This window comes from Thermobia domestica, chromosome 1 (genome assembly GCF_964235325.1).
Source record: "Thermobia domestica chromosome 1, izTheDome1.hap1.1, whole genome shotgun sequence".
NCBI classification, from domain to species: Eukaryota; Metazoa; Arthropoda; class Insecta; order Zygentoma; family Lepismatidae; genus Thermobia; species Thermobia domestica.
In genome coordinates, this window is record NC_137454.1 from 228,029,610 (window position 1) to 228,047,580 (window position 17,971).

Genomic DNA, 17,971 nt, shown 5'->3' on the forward strand with positions numbered 1-17,971 from the left:
CCTAAAAAGCTTAAATTTCTATGGCTGTTTTACTCTGTAGCCATGTTTCTCATTTTCGGTCTACGGGACTCTGTGTCCGGAAATTTTCGATGGCTTCCAAGTCGGAAAATAAGTGTATCAAAGGCATATATATTATATCTATGGTTATATGAGGCATGGATCTACAGTTTAAAGTGGGATACCGGTAACAACTTCATGAGCTTCCACCGTAAATCGAACGAGAGTCCCCCGCGATCAAGGCGTATGTGTTAACCATACAGCCACAAGGAAATTCACATAAGCACACACACATATATATTGTTGAGTTGATTTTGACTTTACCGTCTCTTTCAGCAGCGAGGATATATGAAATGTAGAACCTACTGATTAACGTGGAATCCGAACTACATGAGCTCGCGCCGGGAATTGAACCCGAGTCTTCCACGGCAAAGACGCATACACTAGCCGCGGAGTTCACACACACACACACAGAATCAGAGTCCTCACACACCAAGGGTGAGAGCTGTGCCACTGAGTCACAGCGGCCACGGGGCTAGGTCGAGTCCACTTTACGTTCATAGTTTTTTAATACATAAATGTTACGATTATGAAATAGATTTTCCTTAATGAGCTGCATAAAAACAAAAGCTTTTGAAATGCATTAAACAATTAACTCGATTTGAGTGTGAACTTAAAGTTATATTAGAGTGTAAATACGAATACGCACCAAAGCTCGAAAACTTAATACACTATTTCTCCTATATAGTCAGCATGTATCAAGCAATCGTTCAGCTTTCATTTGAGAGAATGGAAATCGAAGGCCCCTGAACAACTATGTTACTAATGTGCGGAATGTATTTATCTTACAGTGAACTGCTTTGATGCCAAGTGGCCTAACTCCAAAATTGAAATTTTCCAGGAGTGAAAGTTGAAGTTCAATATCTCATGAACAATCCATATTTCTTTTATGTTGGGAACCAAAACCATAACTACTGTATGTAGTTCATTGTTTTATAACTTAGTGTTTACAAAAATCCTTTTAAAAAATACCTATTCATAGAAGTGAATGGTACTTATCTGTACTAGTTCTTGGCATCCAAGCAGTCCATTTATTGTAATACTAACTTAATATACCCATTCTTCGCATGGGGGCTGTATTTGGAAGTCAACACCTGTGGAAGTATCACCATTCATTTCAGTGACCGCGAAAACTATGGATTTGACACTAGTATCAATCAATATGGGCTATTTATACATGTCTCGGTATTCCTCACCCGCTGACACCCGGCCCGCATACAGTAGTAGCTGAATTTGCAAGTCATCGCTGATGGAAGTGTCACCATTGATCTCAGCGACCGTGAAAACTATGGATTTGACACTAATGTCGATCAATTTGGATTACTTTTACTACATGTCTCGCTAAACGCCACCCTGAGACTCCCTGGTTCCAATTTTGACAAAAACTCTTCGCCATAGACTGGGACCTGGACCAAGGTATCCGTGACCAAAATTTGGTAACTCTCGGTCAACTTGTCTGGTTCCCAGGTCGGTCCCAGTAAACGTCCCCCCCCCCCCGAGACCCCCCTGGTTCGAAATTTAAAAAAAACGCTTCGTCTTGATCTGGGGCCTGGACTAAGGTACCCGTGACCAAATTTTGGGAACTCTCGGTCCACTCGTCTGGTCCCCAGGTCACACACAGACAGACAGACAAACACACAAACAAACTCTTTATTTTATTTATATTAGATAAGATATACTATGTAAAATAGTCTCGTATCATAATATGTGATGTACAACAAATGTTACATTATATATTATCCGTAGCTCGTGATATGCTGCAACATATTAAAGCCTGAGAATAGTTGGGCAAGCGAATAATCCAGAAGTTACGTAACCCTATTGCGTTCATGGGAACGAAAACACAATAATTATAACTATGTTAAATTACTATAGACTACCAACTGCTTATTCAGAGAATTTATGAAGTTCACTTTATCGCAATAGTTTTAAACAAACTAGATTTAGACTACGGATAATAGTTTTATACAAACTAGATAATCAATTATTATTATTATTATTATTATTATTATTATTATTATTATTATTATTATTATTATTATTATTATTATTATTATTATTATTATATTTGCAGTACAACCAAATACAACGACATTAATTATTAGTTCTAATTAACTGAATTGAGCTGAAAACTAAATCTTGATCTTTAAAGATTAACTATTAATTTTATGCGTTCTGTACCTTTCTGAAGGGTTTCAAGGCTGTTTCTGAGTGAATACTTTCTTCAAAATAATATTAAAAATTATAGAAAGATTTTCGAGACATTCGAATCGAGTCGAGATTTTTAAGAGCCGTCTCGACTCGACTCGTGTCTCGACTCGAAAATTCGAGTCGAGAAATACGTTTGTCTCGACTCGTCTCGAATTTTACAAAGTGTGTCTCGACTCGAATCTCGACTCGAATTCGAGTCGAGTCGAGTCGAGATTCGAGACATGTCTCGACTCGAGCGCATCCCTAGCTATAACTCACGTAGTATTTGCATTATTGATGTTATTTTCACTTCATTTGAATAACAAAGGGTTACGCTTAAAGACCACGTATTACACTTACCAGTTTACTCGACACGCAGGAAGTAACGGAGAGGTTTCGTTTTTAAAATCACCAAAATTTCCCTTCTGAACATTAGTTTTCATACACATTAACCCAGAAAAAAATCATAACAAGATGAAATTTTGTACATACCTTTGGGAATGTGTGTATAACAACATACTAAAAGTCCTGAAATATCCGGTAACGGGTTTGGCCGCCATATTGGAAAATGGCCGCCAAATAGTGGTTTTTAAAGGTAATAACTGTTTCTGACTTTGATAGCTATAACTCACGTAGTATGTGTATTATTGATGTTATTTTCACTTCATTCGAATAACAAAGGACTATGGTCACAGACACCAGTGTACTACACATACGAGGGAAGTTACGGAATATTTTTTTAAAAATCCCTAAACTTTCCTTCTTCAGATTCCTTTTTCTTAATCAGTTAACAATCTTGGCCTCTGAGAGTAGCAATTAATCTTACATAAAGTACACAATAATACACACAATATAACATGCAAGTTCCTTTCAAATCATAGTGATAGAATCAGAATAACAAATAAAACTTCGTTAAGTACTACTCTTTGACTACGCATAGAGCCGATAAGGCATTCTGTCAAGCTACATTCCCCAACTATTATGTTTACTTCTTCAACGCTAGTTGTCACATCTCCAGAGAAGTTCTTTGTGAATCTGAAGAGCAAATCTAGATTTATTGGAATACTTTCTAATCATCTCTCGGCTGCTGGCAGCAGTATTCTTCAAGCCTCTGGAGATGCACATACCCAGCTTTGCGTACAGCAATGGAATTCTCTCTCAAACAAAGCCAGTATCAATTATTGGGGAAGATATTGATCTGCTTGTACTTTTGGCTTCATTAGCAAGTGAGAAAATATAAAAATCACTAAGAAAGTTATGTCGCTTTTTTTGGAGGTCTGTGTTCAACTGGCCCTCACACCGTGAGTTGATTGCGAATGGAGTTAAGGCGAAGGTCAGTTGTTGGTGTGTAAATATCTAACATACTACCTGGTTGTGGAAGTTCAGTTACACTGTGAACTTGCGTAAGGAGAGATTGAACATGAGACCTCCACAGAGCGTCATAAGGGTGTGTATTCTGTTCGAGTTGAAACTGGGGTCAAATGTCACTGCAGCGCGGCGAAAGACATGCTAGACTTTTGGTGAGTGTGTCGTGACCACGCGAACAGTGCAGCGGTGGTTTAATAAGTTTTGAGGACGGTGACGAAACACTCGAAGACGCACCACGTGCCAAAATAACAACACACGTACAAAATGATCTTCAGGCGGCAATTGAGGTGAAAGTTACCAGATATGTGAGGAACTGGGACTACAATTCAATGTTAGTGGAGAAACCCTTCAGCACAATCGCAATCAATTTGTGATGTACTACAAGTTGAGTATATGGGTCCCACGTGATTTAACTCGTGGGCAGAAGCAACGCGAGCAGACACATGTGTTTCTTTGCTGTCTCGTCCGAGGGAGGAGCCATTTCTGGACAGGTGTTGACATGTGATGAGAAGTGAGTCCTATACGAAACTCCACATCGCTGTCATCATTAGTTAGCATCCCATGAACCCGTTCCAAAACAGCCGAAGCCATCACTGCACCAGAAGAAGCTCCTCCTGTGTGTTTGGTGGACTGCTCGCGGCATCGTGCATTGGTATTTGCTACCAGGTGGTCAGAGCATCAATAGAACTGTGTACTGTCAGCTGTTGAGACGTATTCAAGAAAAACTCAAAACTCTGAAGCCAGCAATTCTGAATAGCAAAGGGGTCCTCCTGTTACAGGACAACGCTAAGTCCCACGTGGCTAGGATGATGCAGGCCACGCCTTAGAAAGGAAACACTATTGCATCCGCTATACTCCCTGGACATTGCATCGTCCGCTTATCACTTATTCCATTCCTTGGACAATCACATTAGAGGACGCCAGTTCAAATCCCAAGTAGAGGTGCAAAATGCATTTGATACCTTCTTCGCTTCACCACCTACCAAGTTCTATCCAAGCAATGGAATCCATAGCCTTCCCTAACGTTGGCAGAAGGTCGTCGGGAACAATTTTTGATCTTCCAGGTACGTCTTAGGTGACATATCGATGTTCGAAGGTGGTGGATGAAAAAGTGACGGAACTTTCTTGGTTACTTTTATATTTCCTCACTTGCTAATGAGGCCAAAAGTAGAAGCAGATCAATATCTTCCGCAATAATTGATACTGGATGTGGCTGTTTGAGAGAAAGTTCTATCGCTGTACGCAAATCTGGGTATGTGCATCTCCAGAGGCTTGAAGAACACTGCTGCCAGCAGCCGTGAGGTGATTAGGAAATAATCCAATTAATCTAGATTTGCTCTTCAGATTCACAAAGAACTTCTCTAGAGATGTGACAACTAGCGTTGAAGAAGTAAACATAAGAGTTGAGGAATGTAGCTTGACAGAATGCCTTATCGGCTCTATGCGTAGTCAAAGAGTAGTACTTAACGAAGTTTTATTTGTTATTCTGATTCTATCACTATGATTTGAAAGGAACTTGCATGTTATATTGTGTGTATTATTGTGTACTTTATGTAAGATTAATTGCTACTCTCAGAGGCCAAGATTGTTAACTGATTAAGAAAAAGGAATCTGAAGAAGGAAAGTTTAGGGATTTTTAAAAAAAATATTCCGTAACTTCCCTCGTATGTGTAGTACACTGGTGTCTGTGACCATAGTCCTTTGTTATTCGAATGAAGTGAAAATAACATCAATAATACACATACTACGTGAGTTATAGCTATCAAAGTCAGAAACAGTTATTACCTTTAAAAACCACTATTCGACGGCCATTTTCCAATATGGCGGCCAAACCCGTTACCGGATATTTCAGGACTTTTAGTATGTTGTTATACACACATTCCCAAAGGTATGTACAAAATTTCATCTTGTTATGATTTTTTTCTGGGTTAATGTGTATGAAAACTAATGTTCAGAAGGGAAATTTTGGTGATTTTAAAAACGAAACCTCTCCGTTACTTCCTGCGTGTCGAGTAAACTGGTAAGTGTAATACGTGGTCTTTAAGCGTAACCCTTTGTTATTCAAATGAAGTGAAAATAACATCAATAATGCAAATACTACGTGAGTTATAGCTATCAAAGTCAGAAACAGTTATTACCTTTAAAAACCACTATTCGGCGGCCATTTACCAATATGGCGACCAAACCCGTCATCAGATACTTCAGGACTTTTAGTATGTGGTTACATACACGTTCTCCAATTATGTGAAAAATTTCAGCTTGTTATGATCTTTTCTAGGCTAATATATATGAAAACTATTTGGAAGAAGGGAAATTTTGGGGATTTTTAAAAGGAAATCCCTCCGTTACTTCCCGTATATGAAGTAAACTGGTAAGTGTAAAACATGGTCTTTAAGCATAACCCTTTGTTATTCAAATGAAGTGAAAATAACATCAATAATGCAAATACTACGTGAGTTATAGCTATCATAGTCAGAAACAGTTATTACCTTTAAAAACCACTATTCGGCGGCCATTTACCAATATGGCGACCAAACCCGTTATCAGATATTTCAGGACTTTTAGTATGTGGTTACATACACGTTCTCCAAGGTATGTACAAAATTGCATCTTCTTATGATCTTTTTCTCGGTTAATGTGTATGAAAACTAATGTTCAGAAGGGAAATTTTGGTGATTTTAAAAACGAAACCTCTCCGTTACTTCCTGCGTGTCGAGTAAACTGGTAAGTGTAATACGTAGTTTTTAAGCGTAGCCCTTTGTTATTCAAATAAAGTGAAAATAACATCAATAGTGCAAATACAACGTGAGTTATAGCTATCAAAATCAGAAACAGTAATTACCTTTAAAAACCACTATTCGGCGGCCATTTTCCAATATGGCGTCCAAACCCGTCATCAGATACTTCAGGACTTTTAGTATGTGGTTACATACACGTTCTCCAAGGTATGTGCAAAATTTCAGCTTATTATGATGTTTTCTGGGCTAATATATATGAAAACTATTTGGAAGAACGGAAATTTTGGAGATTTTTGAAAAGAAATCCCTCCGTTACTTCCCGCATATGGAGTAAATTGGTGTGTGTAATACGTGGTCTACAAGCGTAGTCCTTTCTTATTCGAATGAAGTGAAAATAACATCAATAGTGCAAATACAACGTGAGTTATAGCTATTAAAGTGAAAATCAGTCATTACGTTGAAAAACCACACTTTGTCGGCCATTTTCCAATATGGCGGCCAAATTCGCCACCGAATATTTCTGGACTTTTAGTATGTTGTTATACACACGTTCCCAAAGGTATGTACATAATTTCAGCTTGTTATGATTTTTTCTGGGTTTAGCTTTTTTTTTTTTTTTTTTTTTTTGTCTAATTGGACTGGACAATAAGTGTTTATAGAATAATTAGTTTTTTCGATTTTCTCGAAAACCATGCATAATGATCTACACTTACCCATATCATTTTGTTCAGCTCAAAGAGATCCATCGATTGCCTTTTGGATCTTTTATCTTCCTTAAACGCTAATAATAATGTAGAATTTTATTTCTCCTGTATATTTATCAGGGATGGCTAAAATTTTCCGGAATACGATTCCGAAAAAAAGTATTTTTCGGAGTCGGAAATTTCACTTTCCGGATTTCGAAAAAAATCCGGAATTCAGAAAAATCTGATTTCGAAAAAATCTGAAATTCGAAAAAAAAACAGCTTTATCCGAAATCCAGATTATTTTTGAATTCTGGAATTTTATAAATCCCGGATTTTTTCTGAATTCCGGGATTTTTCCGAAATCCGGATTTTTCTGAATTCCTGGATTTTACTTTCTGGATTCTGGAAAGTAAATATTCCGGAATTGGCTATCTCAAAATACTCTTTTTGTCAATATAAAGAATCTCTTTCAGCCATCATTGTTTAAAATTCAAAAAATAATAATACAGCTTCCTATCCGTTTTTCTTTCAGAGAGCCCAAGATCCACTCCCTCTGTTGGTGTCCTTTCCTTGTAATGTGACGAAATCAGACTCTCCACCAACGAGTGTCCATCGTCTTCGACCCAGTGATATCAAAGTTATTGCAGCGCTCGGCGATAGCCTAACGTCGGCCAATGGGGCGCTAGCGTATACTGAGGAAGAGACCCGTCTCAATTATAGAGGGTTATCAGCCATGGGAGGTAAGATAATGATAGACTTATTCTCCTTTATCAGTATAACAAATTTGGAACAATCTGATTTGCGCACACATGTTCAGATCAGGTCTTAGAAGCAATACTGAAAATAATAATTAATGTTGAAGGTGGAAGCCGATTGCCAATTTCAAAAGCATAACGTTTCCAATTTGAAGTCTTTCAATAATTTCGATGTTCTAGCGAAAGCTTTTGTGCAGATGTGAGATGTCAGTTCAATTAGCTCAGATATTGACTTATGATTTACTCATAAATCATTATAAATTACTTAAACAAAGGGGATGAGAACTGATAATTCACACGCAACTAATATAATGAAAGGCTATGCTTCAATGCACAAAGAAACTCAACAATTTCAAATGATAAAATAGCGACTAGAATTGGGAGGAAGGTAAAAGAGTGAGAGAATGGATTTAACACTACAGTACTCGCATGAAACTGTTGAAACATGAGTGCTCGCGCGGATTACGATTGTAGTCCATTTGATAAATATATATATTTTGGTGGTTATTCAATTCGTATTTTTACACTGTTTTTGTGGGTTTTCACAAGCAATAAAAACACATTTCAGTGTAAACATTTTGTTTTTTTTTTTTTAATGTACAAAAAGATTAGAAGCCAAAACTTTAGAATGCGTATGCAATTTACTATATTTTTGTAAATGTTCGTTTATTTTCTTGCTATTTGATTAAAAATTTAAATAAAAGAGGAAATTTGCATTTAAAGTGTTAAAAACTGTTATAAAAAATAAAAAGAAGTTGTTAAATTGTTTGCAAGTTTAACTCTTACACTTGAAAATAAGGTCAAAAGTAGGCAACATTTTGGGTGTTTCAGTCATAAGAGTCAGTGCAAAGAGTGTGCTTGTGGTCAGAGCAGATCCACTTACTGCACCTGAAACATCTTTTTCGGGTACTCTTGTTTCTTCATCTTCCACAAAGAGGTTCGATAAGTTCCATAGCCACAGATTGCAGGAAGTCTCTACGGTTGATCATAGCATCATTGTTATTTGCTTTGAAAACAATGAGAGCGTTAGAGCGTTTTCTCCAGCAACGTTTAACACGTGGAAGACAGTGAGTGGCCATCTTTGCGAATTCCTGGCTGTATCACACTGGCGACACAATTTGTCCATTATGTCAACTCCAAATTTAGTGTTGTTCTATGGAGTAATAACTATGCAGTGTAGGTATGATGTTATGACGCTGTGTTCGCGTATTTCTTGGATGCACCGGATCAATATACCATCTGGTAATTCTGCCCTTTCCAATGTGAAATTCTCCGTGAAACCTGTCTTTCTGGATAACACCGTTCCTTTCTTCATCTTCTATTTCTTCCAAATCGTCACTACCACTTTCTTCAGTCACTAGTCGACAACATCGTCCTCTATTTCATCATAGTGTTCTATACTCAAAACACTTTCGTCGTCACTTTCAGTTTCTATTAGCCACTGTCGTACCTGTTCTTGCTCTGAAATTTTATACTAGCACACACACACACACACACACACACACACACACACACACACACACATATATATATATATATATATATATATATATATATATATATATATATATATATATATATATATATATATATATATATATATATATATTTGAGCGAACAATGTGAAATAATACATCCAAAACGAGAACAGTTAAAACGTTAGACAGAAAACGAACTATCACGTCAGTACTCGCACGGATTACAATAGTAGTCCATGCGAAAATAACAATCCGTATAACATCAGTGCGTTGACTTTGGGTGCTATCTCTCGACTAATGGTGTTCTAGAAATGAGGGACGAAGGTAGACGACCGCTCAAGGTCACAAGTGTTGCCAACCCTCAGATACCAGAAAACTGAAACCCACTGGACTACAATAGTAATCCGCGCGAGCAGTGTAGTGTTAAGTATTAGGATAGGAAACAAAACACCTTCCTTAATTATCTTTCGCTGTTGACGATGCTGTGGTCGTTTCAATTGATGAAATGGCTTTACGAAGCTGCTGCGAAACTTCCTGGCTTGTAAGCAATGAAACCTAACTAATGTTGACAATTGGATTTGTATCACGTGCGGCAATGAACTTTTAGGTTTTAAGTTCCGGTCGGCCTGAGACAACTCAAGTCTCCAATGGTAGTTATCTTTTCACCTCAGGTCTCATGACGGAATCCATAGAGATGCAAGGGCTCGAAAAAAAACCCGGCTTTTTTTTTAAAAAAAAACTCCGTTTTTTCTGCTTCGCTTTTCTGCTTGGGAAATGTTGGGCTTTTTTTGAAAATTTTGCTTTAAACTGATAAAGCAGACTTTGTTTCGCTTCTGTACAACATTTAATTAGTGGTTGATGCAGATAATAATATGAAACCTCGAAAATAAACCATGAATTTCAAAAAGATTTTTTTTTTTTTTAATTCTTAACATATTTACATTATGAATTCCAAAGGATTAACCAATATATGTAATAATATTTTAACCTCTTATATATAATGATTACTTAAAAAATGATACACAAATAACTAGTAAAATTGTATGTAGTATTTTTACTTCAAAATATCACACACCCTCTTTATGAAGAAAAATAAAGAAAAACATGAGAGAAATCTGCACATCAAGAGCTTCGTTTCGGGTGGTTCTGTACATTCTTGAAACTTTTCAGTTAAGTTTTAACTTTCATATACATTGTATGAATATTTCGTTTTTCACTGATTGATCACATACGTAATAATCTGATACTACCTATCAGGTGCTTCGGATCTGCAGAATCGGTAAAGCTCCAAATTCTGTAAAGCACTGACTGTTCCTTAAGCTTGTTCAGAATCGGGAAAGTATCGAATTTTCTGTTCATGGATCATATACGTAATAGACGGTTCATCTGAGCGTATGGTTTCCTAGGCTGTAGAATATATAACCACCATCACGGTTTATCCAGTCCTGAAGGTTTCTGAATTTTTAACAAGAAAATTCAACATATCGTTACGAAACTTTTTTTTTTTTTTTTTACAAAAAAAAAGAAAAACTATGGAATACATTTAAAAAGAGTGGAAGAATCAATCACTGTTCCAATTCACAAGAAAGACGACAAAATTGATTGTAATAATTATCGAGGCATTTCTCTTAACATTCTATTAATAAGATTGTCCCCATACGCAGATGAAATTATTGGAGATTATCAGTGTGGATTTAGTCGAAATCGACCAGATATTTACCATTCGACAAATACTCGAAAAGAAATGGGAATATATTACCCAGTACATCAACTGTTTATTGATTTTAAAAATACTACCAACAATACTTTTAACTACCTGAACACTCAGAATCCCCACTCAATTCCTACTTATACCACAGAACACTCAATTTCCACTTGAACATTCAGAAGTTCCAGACACGGCTGAACCTTCTGAATGAGTGTTGGTATGGAAGAGTGTAGAATTTGCATTGACTATTTATATTTAGAATAATAATTACGGGACACTTGGGTCATTTTTGCTTAAAAACGGGACATTTAGGCGTCCCGTTTAAAAATCAGAAAAACCGGGACAACGGTTCCAAAAAAGGGACTGTCCCGGTCTGGTCACCTTGTATTTACCTAAAGTGGAACTGTAAGTAAAGATGTTTCTAATGTAAGTAATTCTTAAGGATTCACAACCGTAAATAAAATATTCTGGTATTTACGTTTTTAATGAATTTATGAGAAAGATAAATTGAATTTACTTTGTATCTTGATTTGGTTTACTTTAAACAAAGGCATGAAGGTTTTAGATGGAAGGTGAATAAATGATTTTAATAAGATTTTATAATCGATAGCAACGAAAATGTTCTTCTGTGTTGTGAAAACATGCTTCAGAACAGTTTTGATAATATACCCATATATAATATACTATTCGATGAAAATACCGATGCATGTCGCTATGAAATGGATGAAAACAAAGAAATGTACGTTACATGTCCACATTGACAACTGGCGTAATGTACGTTACATGTCCACATTGACAACTGGCGTATTGTTGCCATGAAAAATAACACAAAAATCGAATCAGAAATAACCGGAATAAACAATGCGTGTAGAATGGGTGATCGTTGTCAAGGATTTTTTCCAATCTATTAATTATGAAGTAAACTTTCAGTATGAGGAAAAGTGAAAACTGAAGGTTCGTTTAGAAAAACAAGATTATTCTTTAATCTTTAATTATGTATAAGGATCATACATATATTTCTTTTTCTTGGATAGAAACTGGAGTAGGATTATCTGGGCAGTAGACAATTGGTATAGTTGTTTGTACTTAATTACTTCATACTTAATTACGTCTTCCAATTAAACGTGTCACTTTCTGGCCGGCCAGAACTTTTCATAGGCGCCGCCCGACAAAAACTGTAGTGACACTACTGGATGCAACTTACATAGCTACTTTCTAAGTTGATCTTTCTACGTTTCTTCTTGATTGGAGTAGATTTGGCATCATCCTTGTTCCCTTTTGCATTCATTGTAGAGATAAAATGAAAAGAGAAATAAATATCCACATGGAAGTGTTCATCCAGAAATTTTTGTTGAGGGCGGTCCAAAGATGAAGTATTGGAGCGAGTCTAGACCGGATAGATACACCATGAGTATGCCTAAAGTGTAGGCAAAACACTAGTATATTTAAAAAGGTTTAGGTGGGATCCGGAACCAGTGAAGCTCTTCCGTGGCTGAGCCACTATCCATAGGGATGCGCACGAGACAAGATTTGAGGCTGTCTCGACTCGAAAATGTGCAGTAAAAGTGATGTCTCGATTCGAAAAATATATATTTTTCTATTGGAAGAGCTGTGTCTCGACTCGAATTTTGTCAGGAAAAGTCTGTCTCGACTCGACTCGAACGCATCCCTAACTATCCACATAAACTTCAAGCTACATTTTGTGCATAAGAGAGGCCAGCCAAGTTGAGGCAAACGCGAAGACAGAAGATGATGCGAAAAGAGTTGACCGTATGTCTGTCACAATGTTGGAGAGGTCTTTGATTTGCAGGTGCTCGTGTAAGTATGCAGTACGAGGCTTTGCTTCACTGTTCACAATTGCCTGTCTGTGCTGCGTCTCGGTTTGGCTGCCTTGTTCTCTGGTCACATTCTTACTGGTGAAAAGACACTGTTGGATAAAACCGAAGCGCTACCTGGGAAAGGAGTGGAGACTTGAGCTAAATGTAATTCTGGTTACATGTATAGTAGGCTACATTGAGTGGCCGCATAGGGTTGCCAACTGGCCGGTTTTCAACTGCTCTTATTTTGAATAAGGCCGGTGACTAGCACAAACTTCTTAGCAGCCCCTTTATGGTCGTTTTTTTTTTTTTTCAAATTTGTGTCTAGGTCAAAGCAATTTCGCCTAGTTCGAAGTATAGATTTAAAAAGTAAATTTCATTCTGTAAATCCAAAACTGTCATCTTTCACCATCTATCAACGATTAATATATTTTGTTCATCAGTTTAGATAGTTTTAAAGAGATGACAGGGACTGTATCAGGGAAAATTTAAAATTCAGTTGTAAGGAATTTTATATATTTATTGAGAGTGAAAAATGACTTCTTAAAGCAATTTCCTCTAGTTGAAGTATAAATTTAAAGAATAAATTTCATTATCACGTAAAGAAAATTGTCACGTACAGATTAATATACTTTTGTTCAACAATAAAATGATCAATGCCGATTTCAGTTTCTCATTTATAACACAATGTATCTATTAAGCTTATTAGTGAATGTACTAAGGACATGCAGAATACAGGTACTAATAATGTACTTTTGTTAACGATAGTACATTTGCTTCCCATGGATGGGCCCGAACAGAGATACTTCACACTTAGACCTATATCATAGGGAATTTTGAGGAGGTGCCGATTTTATTTTTATTTTCCAGGGTTGGCAATCCTATTGCCGCAATAATTTGAATTGTGGATGCAATAATTAGTTTTTGGGCAACCAATTAGACCTATATACCAAGATAACTCGATAACTGCAATAATCGAAGTATTCTTGTATTTGTACGCAGGCAACAAGATGTGAATAGCGAGAAGATAGTAGGCCTACCAGAATTTCGTTATTGTCGAGGAATTCAAGTATTTACATCTCCGGTTCCAAACACTGATCCAACGTGGCTGGGATTTCTGATCTACTCCGCAAACTTAATGTGTATTTATATATATGATTATTTTCCTTAAGAGAGTATACGTTTATTTTCTACTTTTGTTCCGGCATCACATTTAATTGAAATCTTTGAAACTCTTTTTCCGTTTCTTATTTACAGGAGGCCAAGGAAATTGGAGAAAATATCTAACTCTTCCTAATATCCTGAAAGTGTTCAATCCTAATCTTGTGGGTTACGCCCTTGGGACAGTGGAGTCCAACAATCCAGGAGCAGGTTTTAACGTGGCAGAGAATGGAGCCTTGGACGACGAACTTCTTCATCAGGCGAAGATCGTTGTGCAAAGGATAAAGAAAAATCCTTTCATCAATTTTGAACGCGATTGGAAGGTAACGATCTTTTCTTTCTCTTATTATATATATTTTTATATTAATGTGCACATATAATAGGCTTGTATCAGCTAATATACAGAATGACCCAATAGTAGGTATATAGCCCAGTGTTGTTCAAATACGTCATTTTACTTTATTTAAATAATGAATTTATTTCCTTTGATCTTTTTCGAGTTTAACATATAAGTGAAAATATATTAGAAACAAATAGTAAGAAAATTAAGTCAGTACTTCTATGGATAATAATAAGTAAATGATATAAAGTGTCATGAGCCGATCAGTATGGGTGTGTATACCTACTTTTGGGCCACCCTGTACATTAACGGAGTAATAAACAAGCTATTGTGAACTAGAGTTAACCTTATCTTCGTGTGAGATCGGAATTAAGATAAGAGTGTCTCGCTGTTATATTTTAATAAGTTTATTAATTGGTAGTCTCATATCTCCAAGGAACATTGCTATCAAATATACTACACTGTGTTTAGATATGAGGTTTTCATTGTCTTTGAATAGTGAACAATTTTGACATTTATTTCACTCGTTGGACAATTTCAGACAAAACAGATATTTTATGTATAATTATGCTGACTTCAGCTCATTTTTAAAGCAATCTCTTATATCTATTCATAGAAAATTTCTTTCGGGGGATTTCACTCTCAATCCATCATTAGACAAATTTGGTTTTCGAGTTGTTCGTATTCTTGATTGTTGCTGTAAACACTTCAAATACTGTTGAAAAAGAACTATTACATATTTAACTTGAAATTTCATTTGTAACATTAATTGATAGCAGACAAAAGTCGTGAAGGGTAATTTTAAAATAAGCATAATTTTGTATACATATTCAAATAAAAATCAGCATAGTCCTTCGGATGATATACGCGATTCCAGTAGATTACATTATACCTCCTACATCTTCTCATGGAGTGTCTACGCAAACACTGCATCCTACAGAATCTTAGTTTTAATCTGCCTTAGCTGTATCTTCGATTTCTACTATAGCCATTCAAAATGTTATTTTCATTAAGTGCAACGCTTGAATAAAACTCTATCAGTGTCAGTGACCACAAAACTATGAACTCTCGGTGTGGAGTATCTTAGCGGAGATAGGCGTACTGAGTATCAACGTTTTGTATTGAAAGGGTACTGAGTATCAACGTTCTGAATTGAAAGGCGTACTGAGGATCTGTAGATATTGATGTTTTGTCTGCAATGGGCCATAGTGTTGTGTATTTTCAGTAAATTCTGAAAGAGAAATTGATTTATTGTTACCAGAATTGAAACGAAAATTTATATATATTATCTATTCAGAGGAAAGAACCTAATTTTTATTTAGCAGCTTCGGTCGAATCTTTGTTTCCGTTGATTTAGTTGACCGTTTCTTTTAAAAGAAAAATTTTCAAATAATATCTTATTTTCCAAACTTTTTTTTTTTTTTTTTTTTTACTTTTTTCGAAGTAAACGTCTTACCTGGCGCAACACTTCTAAGCAGCTTCAAAATGAACGAAATCCAACAGAATATATTTGACATTTCAGAACTATAAACCTTGATATCCTCTTCTTGTCGCTGGTACGCCTCTTGCTACCGACACAGACAAAGCGTCTACATTTGCCAAATACTTAGCAGACTTCTTTACACCCCACACAGTTACTACCTTTACACATCCCTCTCATTAACATATCGAACAACCAGGGAGCCCAAATCAATAGTTATTACAACCACATTTTGGTACTTAACCCAATCTTGAAGATGAGGTATTCGCATAAATTTAGGGTTGTCAGACGTTCCGGTTTTCAATGAAAGAATTAACTGTCCCGAAAAAGGCTTTCGGGACACCTGTTCGTCCCGGTTTTCGGAAGATTTTGTTTAATTTAACGGCTAATGAAAAGCCAAAATGGCCAAAGAGTTTCATAAAATAGGCTATATTTAAGGCTATAAGCATTTCGTAGATTCGTATGGCTAAATGCCTCTCCAAATAGGCTAGATTTAGCCATAAATAGGCTACATTGGCATCACTCCTTATGAAGGTCGGTGCTCCCTGTGCCGTGCCTGTGCGTCCAGGCTTGTGCTGCCGTCTGTTGGTGTATTACAGAACTGGCCTCGAAACTTTTAGATGCTACCTTACATATCCTATTATAACATTTTTACTCATTCTCAGAGTATGGCTGTAAAGCTTTAAGAATTGCTGATCAATTCGAAGCCTCAGAAAGTACATCGTTTAGTGAATATACAAGATAAAACATAAATCTCGTAACACCTTTTTTATCCTCTGCAAAATAGCCAGCCTTAACTTCCAACATAACAGTAATGGTTGGGAGGTAGGGTCTACTGTACCTCCGAACTACAAAATTCACTCCGGTACCATGTTTCCATTTAGTCTCAACGTAAATTATTAGTATTTTCTCAGTACTACTATTCACCAGTGATGCCAACCTGAAACAATATGAAACCCCATGTCGAGAGGCAAAAAATCCCATTTTACGTGTGAATTTCCCACGTTATACTAATTACAACTATGCTATATTATTAAAAATTAAATTTCTCTGTGTTAGTCACTTTTTACAATATCTAAATGAATAAGCCGTAAATTTCGATCTTCTCGAAAAATCTCATATATGCTGCTTATTATCCCTTTCCGAGAAAATAAGGTCAAAAACTCCCACAATATGGGATTTTTCCCACAGGTTGGCATCACTGCTTTTCACATCACCCCTCATATTGAAAGTTCTTTCTCTTAGAGAAGCCTAAAATCACCATTGATTTCCAAGATAGAAATTTAGCGTGAGGCTTGATATTTGGATGAGGGAAATGTTGTCTGTGGACATCTTGAATTAAAATCAAATTTGGAAAATTGCAATGAAACGTAGTTTGTTGGAATTTAGTATATATTTTCAGCACCAAGGCAATATGAGACGTGGACCTACAGTGGAATCTGTACTGCCATAATGTGTTCAAATTTTATTGCTTTCCCGCAATGATGACGCCAGCTTTAATTTCTTGGAGTACCAGAAAAATTGTAAAGGGGGAAGCAACTATTTTTCGTATATCGAAAAGGATGGGTTTATATTGTTTGACCAACATTACGATGGAACATGACTGAAGAGCTGTCAGGGAGGTAGAAGTAACCCCCTTGTTCTCTCTAGCGTTGTCGATGTTCTCCCACAGGGAATCGAATCCAGAACCATGTGTACCGAAGACGAACTCTCTAGACACTAGACAAGCGTAGAAAGAAATAAGATTATGTTTATACGAAATAATAAGATAAGAATTTACTGAAAAAATCGATTGAAGATCAGATCATCGTGAAAAGACGGAAAAAGTTAACGCCCAAATTTGTTTCAAGACGTGCCTGGCGTAACTCGAATAGTTTGAGGGGGCACGGTGACTCAGTGATAGAGCGTTCACCTCCGGTGCTTGGGGCCCCTGGTTCGATCCCAGCTCGCACCGTGCGGACTTTGTGGCGGACAAACACCATGTGCGTGGTTTCCTCGGTGTTCTCCCGTTTCCTCCCACTTTCTTCATTCCACCATTTCATTCATTTCTCATAATCACCGTCCCCTTTAGCCTAACTGGCATAACTGTAGGACGTAAAGCTGAAAGATTTCACTTCATTTTTTCAGTTTCGAATAGTTTTAAAATCTTCCGAGCAATAGGCCTACCTCGTTTCATCGCCTCCATAATATGTG

The 17,971-nt window shown here is 36.6% G+C and overlaps 1 protein-coding gene across 2 annotated transcripts in view; it reads left to right on the plus strand.

Moving 5' to 3' along the window:
• LOC145667138 (phospholipase B1, membrane-associated-like) overlaps positions 1–17,971 on the plus strand; it is a 165,267-nt gene that overhangs the window by 115,789 nt on the left and 31,507 nt on the right. For both annotated transcript variants that reach the window (XM_081734880.1, XM_081734884.1), the window contains exons 3-4: positions 7,572–7,779; positions 14,055–14,281. In XM_081734880.1, coding sequence (XP_081591006.1) covers positions 7,572–7,779; positions 14,055–14,281 — 435 coding nt within the window. The remainder of the gene's footprint in view (positions 1–7,571; positions 7,780–14,054; positions 14,282–17,971) is intronic.